Consider the following 9,010-nt stretch of genomic DNA (forward strand, 5'->3'; position numbering starts at 1 on the left):
CAAATCTGACTTGCTTTCCTCAGAGGCAGCATTCATTTCTGGTATGTTCTCACTTGGGGATATCTTTCTTCTGGTTTCTTCAAAACCTGTCTCCATTTCACCTACAGACTTGACATCCTCTGGGGCCTTTTTTGGTGGGGATGTTTCTTTTCCTCCAGTTTCTTTCAAATCTGGCTCTCTTTCCTCAGAGGAAATCATTTCTGGTTTCTTCTTCCTTGGAGAAATCTCTCTTTCGGGGTTTTCCAAATCTTTCCCCATTTCACTTACAGTCTTGACTGTCTTTGAGACCCTTTCCTGTGGGAGTATTTCCCTTCCAGTTTCTTCCATATTTGTCTCTCTTTCCTCAGAAACAGCAATTATTTCTGGTATTTTCTTCGTTGGAAGAAGCTCTGTTTCAGTTTTTCCCCATTCTTTCTCTATTTCATCTATAGTCTTAACTTTCTCTGGGACCTTTTCCTGTGACAGTATTTCTCTTCTTCCAGTTTCTTCCATATCTGTATCTCTTTCTACAAAGGCAGTAGTCATTTCTGACATTTTCTTCCTTGAAGAAATCTCACTTTTCATTTTTTCCAAATCATTCTCCACTTCACCTATAGTCTTGACTTCCTCTGGGGCTTTTTCCAATGGGGATACTTCTCCTCTAGCTTCTACCAAATCTGTCTCTATTTCCTCAAGGACATCAGTCACTTCTGATACATTTATCCTTGGAGAAATCTCTTTTTCAGTGTCTCTCATTTCCACTGCATTGTCAATTATTTCTGGTGTTTTCTCTCTGAGACAGGTGTCTCTTCTTCCAGTTTCTAATGAATCTGTATCCTTAGCAGTATTAGCCTCCAATGTTACCATCTTCCTTGGTGAGGTTTCTAGTGTTGAAATTTCTCCCAAAGCTGACTCTATTTCCTCAGAGGCAAGTAACTTCTCTGGTACGTCTTCCCTTGAGAAAATTTCTCTTCTTCCAGATCTTCTTCCTATATTTGGTTTTGGTTTTTGAAATCGAGTCCTTACAACTGGGGCTTGCTTGAGTACATCTGCTTCGTTATCCTCTTGAATACTACAAAAGAGACATACAATTACGTATTAAACCAGACTACCAGTGGAAGAGATGATGGGCAGGAGACACCACAAACTCTCAAATTTAACAGTGGTGGGGGGAAAATCCATCTTTTGAAATTGCATTAATATTTTAAAAAATTGTATTTCTTTATAAACAGGTATATAAAAAGAGAGCTGTATTAGCAGTATCACTCAGTGAAGCAGATAATTGGCCTTGGACCATTCCTTTTCTAAATGTCAATCTTACCATCCTATTCAAATGTGGCTGGAAAAAGACTCTCCCATACTCTGCAACACAGCTACATCACCGTGTTCTGCTATTTCTACATGTTTGCCACTACTGACGTTACACTGAGTAATATTTCGTCTTCACTCGTCTGTCCGTTTGTTGTACTGCAGTGGCTTGCATGTTGCTGTGATGCTGGAAGCTATGCTACCAGTAATTTCAGTACCAGCATGCGCTGTAGGATAAGCACTCAAGGTCGGTTTGAACTGCAAGTTTGGTGGTTCAAATGCACCAGCCACACCTCAGAAAACACTATACAGGGTCGGTATGGGTCAGAACTGACTCGACAGCCCTGAGCAACAACAAAGGTCACCTTTGATAGACAGGTTACGGCTGAGTTTCGAGATTGGAAGAAGGAGAGGTGGACTACTTCTACATGTTTAGCCGCTGAAAACCTTCTGAATAGCAGTGAAGCACTATCAGAAGAATACAGAAATATGAATAACACCAAATATTGTCAGATACACTGCCAAAGATGAGTCACAGAGGTTGGTAGGTACTCAAATTTGAGAAAGAGCTGCCTCCACAAAGTGGAATTGAACATGATGACATGAATGGAGTAAAGCTTTCTGGACTTTCATATGCAAATGGTGCACAACTCAAAATGAGAAAAAGTTATAAACATCCATTAATAATCTGAACATGGAATGCATGAAGTATGACTCTAAGAAAATTGAAAGTTGTCAAAAATGAAATGATATGCGTAAAGATTGATATCCAAAGCACTGGTGAGCTGAAATGGGTTGGTATTGGCCATTGTGAATCTGATAATCTATGACTTACTACCTTGGGAATGACATATTGAAGAGCAATGGTTTCACATTCATCATAAAAAAGAACATTGAAAAATCAATTTTGAATGTACTTCTTCAAATGTCCAACCAAAATGAAAGGATTCTTTATATCAAGAATCAAGACATGAAAGAAGAAAAAAGATCAAAATGGATGTCAGAACTGACACTGAAACTTGCTCTCCAGAGTAGCGATGCTAAAGCAAATGGAAGAAATGAGGAGGTACAATAGTTGAACAGAAAATTACAAAGGTCAGCTCAAGAAGACAGAGTCAAATATTACAATGAAATGTGCAAAGATCTGGAGTCAGAAAACCAGAAGGGAAGAATACACTCAGCATTTCTTAAGCTGGGGGAACTGAAGAAAAAATTCAAGCCTTGACTTTGGTTATTGAAAGATTCTCTGGGCAAACTATAGAACAATGCAGAAAGCATCAAGAGTAGATGGAAGGAATACACAGAGTTACTGTACCAAAGGATATGGTTGATATTCAACCGCTTCAAGAGGTAGCATATGTTTGAGAACCAGTGATATAGAAGAAAGTCCAAGGTGTATTGAAAGAATTGGTGAAGAACAAGTCACCAAGAATTAATGGAATAAAAACTGAAATCTTACAAGAAAGTGAGGTGGCACTGGAGGCACTCACTCATCTATACCAAGAAATTTGGAGGACAACAATTGGGCAAATGATTGGAAGACATCCATATTTGTGCCCATTCCAAAGAAAGGTGATCCAACAGAATGTGGAAATCAACAGACAATATCTTTGCTATCCCATGTGAGTAAAGTTTTAGTTAAGGTATTACAGAAACGTCTACAAGCACACATTGACAGAGAACTTCCAGAGGTTCAAGCCAGATACAGAAGAGGACGTGGAACAAGGGATGTCATATCATTGCTGATGTCCGATGGATCTTCGCTGAAAGCAGAGAATATCAGAAAGATGTTTACCTGTGCTTTAGTGACTACGCAAAGGCTTTTGATTGTGTGGATCATGACAAGCTATGGACAACATTGAGAAGTATGAGTATTCCAGAACAATTAATTGTACTTCTGAGAAATCTGTACCTAGACCAAGAAGCAGTTGTTCGAACAGAGCATGGGAACACTGAATGTTTTAAAATTGGGAAAGGTGTGCAATAAGGTTGTGTTCTTTCACCATACTTATTCAAACTGTATGTTGAGCAAATAATCTGAGAAGCTGGGTAATATGAAGAAAAATGTAGCATCAGGATTAGAGGAAGACTCATTAACAACCTGTGATATGCAGAGGATACAACCTTGATCGCTGAAAGTGAAGAGAACTTAAAACATTTACTGATGAAGATCAAAGACCACAGTCTTCAGTATGGATTACATCTCAATGTAAAGAAAACAAAAATCCTCACCACTGGACCAATAAACAACATTCTTATCACCAGAGAAAAGACTGAAGTTGCCAAGATGTCATTCTTGTTGGAGCAACTATCAACACTCATTGAAGCAGCATTCAAGAAATCAAACAACGTATTGCATTAGGCAAATCTGCTGCACAAGACCTTTGTAAAATGTTGAAGAGCAAAGAAGCCAGCTTGAAAACTAAGGTGTGCCTGTCCCAAGACATTGTATTTTCAATAACCTCATATGGATGCGAAAGCGTGACAGTGAATAATGAAGACCATAGAAGAACTGATGCCTTAGAGTTATGGTGCTGGAGGAAAATATTGAAAGCGCCATGGGCTGCCCATAGAACCAGAGTGCTCTTTGGAGGCCAGGATGGCCAAATTTTGTCTCTCATACTTTGGACATATTGTCAGGAGGGACCAGTCGCTGGAGAAGAACATCATGTTTGGTAAGGTGGAATGTCAGAGAAAAAGAGGAAGACCCCGAGTGAGATGGATTGGCAAAACGGTAGCATCAATGGGCTCAGGCGTGGTAACAATTGTGAGGTTGGCCCAGGACCAACCAGTGTTTCGTTCTGTCGTGCATAGGGTCGCTATGTGTCAGTACCGATTCAATGGCATCTAACAACAACAACAAATATTTTTTGTTTTGAATGAGTACATTAACTATTTTGGCTTTGTTGATTTGTGAAAATTAAGATGTAAAAGGGAAGTCACAGGGTAGAAGGATAACCGTTGTTGCAGGGGAAAGCATGTACTCATTGAGATGAAACAAATCATGACTGGTTGAAAGTAAATCTTATGATCTTGTCTGTTTACCTTTACTCAATTTCATAATAAAAAGGTGAAAGAAAAAAGCTCTTTGAGTATAATTCTGTCTAGGATAGAAAATCATCCATATGCCTATAAGTATAACAAGTAACACCACTATTATTCCAATTTACTCCAACCACTAGAACCAGTGGTGAAACTGAATAGTTTTACCATCTTCTTCAGTCTGAAATTGATGAGACATACAATCAAGACGTATCAATAATTACTGGTGATTGGAATGCAAAGGTTGGAAACAAAGAGAAAAGATCAATATTTGGAAAAGATGGCCCCAGTGACAGAAATGATGTTGGGGATCACATGATAGAATTTTGCAAGACCATTGACTTCATTGCAAATACCTTTTTTTTTTTTTTTAAATCCAAGAATTATTCATAATTTTATTAATGATAGAAACAGTACACATTTCAAACCAACTGCAGCTAGTCTTCCGAAACACCAAAAAGAGTCCTTGTTTTCAGATGGTTACACTGTTAATTCCATAATGGCATTTACAATATCATTAGTGTTTTTCTTCAGGGATTAGACTGTCTTTGCTCTTGATACATTTGCTTGTGACGTGATCAATTTGATGTCCTTGACTTCCACACCTGTTTCATCAACCTCTTCCTCTTCACTCTCCTCTTGTACAGTTGGAGTTCATCTGTTTTCTTGAATGTTAGAGATAGCTTCACCTTGAACTTTGAATTTTTAGCAGCTGCTATCTGTGCTTACTGAGATAAATCCTTGATTTTGGCTTCTCCAAAAATTATATAGGTATCTGAGGCTGGGCTCTTGTAGACATCTGACTTTGTGATGATAAATAGGAAATTCTTAGATTTCCGGAGAGTGACTTTAGTAACCCCTGTGACTTGTCATAGACCCAGCTAGGACACAGCCTTCATGCCTTCTTTTCACTTCAACTCTGTTTTGCTTTACTTACTGGTTCTTCATCAATTTCAGCTGCTGCTGCCGGCTGGGCTTGCTGTGTGGTTGCCTGTAAATTCCTCTATTCATGGAGCTCTGGTACTGATTCATCACTGTCAGATTCTGTTCCAGACCCTGTCTCAGCTTAAGGCTGTGGCAACTCCTGCTCTGTAGCAGGGACGGTTTCTGAGGCTTCATTGGGCATTTTGTATACAGAACGCAGAACCAAGATGGCAGTAGAAAGAGCGCAAATTCCTTTTTTAAACTACAGAAAAGATGACTATAAATATGGTTCTTACCAGACAGAATACACAGAAATCAAACTCACTACATCTGTAGTAAGAAACAGTAGAAAACCTCCAAATCAAGGCCTGGATCAGACTGTGGAACAGATCATCAATTGATCATTAATTCCAAGTTAAAGCTAAAGATGAAGAAAATGAAAAAGTCTATGAGCACAGATCAACTCAAGAACAGATTTGAATCATTAGACACTATTGACTGAAGACCAGAAGAGTTGTGGGATGACATTGAGAACATCATACAGGGAACAAACAAGATGGCAGAGGAGACGGTAGAAGTGCACTGACGAGCTCCATCAGCAACAGCACAGAATACCAGACCAAACAGGCTCAGGGGATGCTCCCATCCCAGAACTCTGAACCACATATAAAGGAATATTTAGAAAGTTGGAAGGCTTGCAGCCAGTCGAATTTGTAGCAGAAGCAAGAAATCCAGTGCTTTCAACCCAAGCCACTCGGCTACTCCCTGAGCAGCCATCTTGGGCAAGTCCAAACAGGGGAAGGATCAGAGTAGCCACGGATGCCTGACAGAATTGCGAGATTAAGATTAGACATTCTTTTTTATGGAATCTGTTCATTGGTCTCTTGCTGTCTGCATGCCACCATTCTGGTGACTAGAGGGGTGCCTGAGCGAGTGGACACCCCACATGATTTGCTGAATGTAAAACTGATGATCTGCCCTGCAAACTTTCACCCATTCCACAATAAAACTTAAAAGAAAAAAAAAGAAGGAAGAAACACACAGAGGAGTTACTGTACCAAAATGTTCAACAATGTCGTATAATCAAGAAAAGATATTAATGAAGGAAAAAGTCCAAGCTGCACTAAAGGCATTGGCATAAAATAAGACTCCAGGAATTAAGAGACTATAGACTGAAATACTTCAACAAACTCAGCAGCACTAGAGACTCACACATTTATACCAAGAAATGTGGCCAACCAATTGCAAAAGAGCCATATTGGTGTCATTCCCAGGTAAGATAACTCAATGGAATGTGGGAACCATTAAAAATTATCATTAATAACACATGTAGGGAAACTTTTACTGAAAAAAAATGTGAAATAAGTTGCAACAGTACATTAAAAAGGGAGCTGCCAGAAATTCAAGCCAGATTCAGAAAAGATATGGAACAGGGGAAATCACTGCTGACCTCAGAAGGGTCCTGGCTGAAAGCAGAGAATACTAGAAAGATGTCTACCCATGTTTTATTGACTATGCAAAGGCATTTGACTGTGTGGACTATAACAAACTACTGACTGCATTGAGAAGAATGAGAATTCCAGAACACTTAATTGTGCTTATGAGTAACCTGTACATAGACAAAGAGGCAGTAATTTGAACAGAGCAAGGGAATACTGAATGGTTTAAAATCAGAGAAAGTGTATATCGGGGTTGTATCTTTTCACCATACTTATTCAACCTGAGAAACTGGGTTGTGTGACAAGAAACACGGTATGTGGATTAGAGAAAGACTCAACAAAAAACTTTGAAATGCAGATGATACAGTCTTACTTGCTGGGAGCAATGCGAACTTGAAGTACTTACTGAGGAATATCCAAAGCCTATAGCCTTCAGTATGGATTGCACCTCAATGTAAAGAGAGTGAAAATCCTTACAATTGGACCAATAAATAACATTATGAGAAATGTAAAAAAGATTGAAGTTTTCAAAGATTTATTTTATTTGGATGTACAATAAACACTCATGGAAGCAACAATCAAGAAAGCCAACAATATATTGCATCAGACAAATCTGCTGCATAAGATCTCTTTAAAATCTTAAAGAGCAAAGATGTCACTTTGAGAACTAAAGCACACTTGACCCGAGTCATGGCATTTTCCATCTTTCATATGCATGAGAAAGCTGGACAATGAATAAGGAAGAACAGAGAAAATTTGATTCATTTGAATTATAATTTTGGAGAAGAATATTGAAAGTATACTGCTAGAAGAAGAACAAGCAAATCTGTTTTGGAAGAAGTAAAGCCAGATTGACATAGAAATTTAAAGTGACAGTATTAACATAAAACCAAAAGCCACGACTCATATGTCTATCGTGCTGTGGTGGCTTGAGTTGCTGTGACTCTAAGGGCTATGCCACCGGTATTTTAAATAACCAGCAGGGTCACCCATGGTGGACAGGTTTCAGATGAGCTTCCAGACAAAGACAAACTAGGAAGAAAGAGTGACAAACTACTTCCGAATCGCTAGTCACTGAAAACTCTATGAATAACAGAGAAACATTGTCAAATACAGGACCAGAAGGTAGGAAGGCACTCAGAATGCGAATGGGGAAAAAAATGCCTCCTCAAAGTAGAGTTGACCATGATGACGTGAATAGAGTTAAGCTTGGGGGAGAAAAGTGCACAGAACCTTCATTTGCTGATGGGCCACAACTAAAAATGAAGAGAAATAGCTGTAAACATCCATTGAAAATTGCACCGTGGAATGTACGAAGTATGAATCTGGGAAAATTGGAAGTTGTCAAAAATGAAATGGAACGCATCAACATCAATATCTTAAGCATTAGTGAGTTGAAATGGACTGGTATTAGCCATTTTGAATCTGACAACCACATGGTTTACTATTCAGGGAATGACAAATTAAAAAGGAATGGTGTTACATTCATCGTCAAAAAGAGCATATCCAGATCAGTCATGACGTACAATGCTGTAAATGATAGGATAATACCCATGCACCTACAGGGAAGCCCAGTTAATACCACTATTATTCAAATTTATGCACCAAACACTAAAGCCAGTGAAGATAAAATAGAAGAATTCTACCTACTTCTTCAATCTGAAATCGATCAATCATGCAATCAAGATGTATTGCTCATTACTGGTGATTGGAATGCAAAGGTTGGGAGCAAACAGGAAGGACCAGTAGTTGGAATATTTGGACTTGGTGATAAAAATGATGCTGGGAACGAATGATAGATTTCTGCAAGACAAATGACTTGTTTATTTAAATACCTTCTCTAGACAGCTTAAGACTTAAGACTATACACATGGACCTCACCAGACGGAACACATAGAAATCAAATTGACTACATCTGTGTAAAGAGAAGATGGAAATGCTCCATATCAACAGTGAAAACAAGGCCAGGGGCAGACTGTGGAACAGACCATCAATTACTGATACACAAATTCAAACTGAAGCTGAAAAAAATGAAACCAAGTCCACGAGAGCCAAAATATGACCTTGAATTTATCCCACCTGAATTTAGAGAACATCTGAAGAACAGATTGGATGCATTAAACACTAAAGACCAAAGACCAGAAGAGTTGTGGGATGACATCAAGAACATCATACGTAAAGAGAGCAAAAAAGAAGGAACAGGTCAAAATGGATGTCAGAGGAGACTCTGAAACTTGCTCTCCAGCGTAGAGATGCTAAAGCGAATGGAAGAACTGAAGAGGTCCAAGAGCTGAACAGAAAATTTCAAAGATCAGCTC

The 9,010-nt window shown here is 38.8% G+C and overlaps 1 protein-coding gene and 1 pseudogene across 1 annotated transcript in view; both read right to left on the reverse strand.

The window, feature by feature from the left end:
• The window catches only part of BDP1 (B double prime 1, subunit of RNA polymerase III transcription initiation factor IIIB), a 148,939-nt gene that overhangs the window by 67,786 nt on the left and 72,143 nt on the right, over positions 1-9,010 (reverse strand). The window contains exon 17 of the mRNA XM_006870989.1: positions 1-1,051. Within this exon, the coding sequence (XP_006871051.1) occupies positions 1-1,051 (1,051 nt within the window). The remainder of the gene's footprint in view (positions 1,052-9,010) is intronic.
• On the reverse strand, positions 4,810-5,455 carry LOC102810651 (annotated as a pseudogene).

This window comes from Chrysochloris asiatica, unplaced genomic scaffold (genome assembly GCF_000296735.1).
Source record: "Chrysochloris asiatica unplaced genomic scaffold, ChrAsi1.0 scaffold00157, whole genome shotgun sequence".
In the NCBI taxonomy this organism is placed as follows: domain Eukaryota; kingdom Metazoa; phylum Chordata; class Mammalia; order Afrosoricida; family Chrysochloridae; genus Chrysochloris; species Chrysochloris asiatica.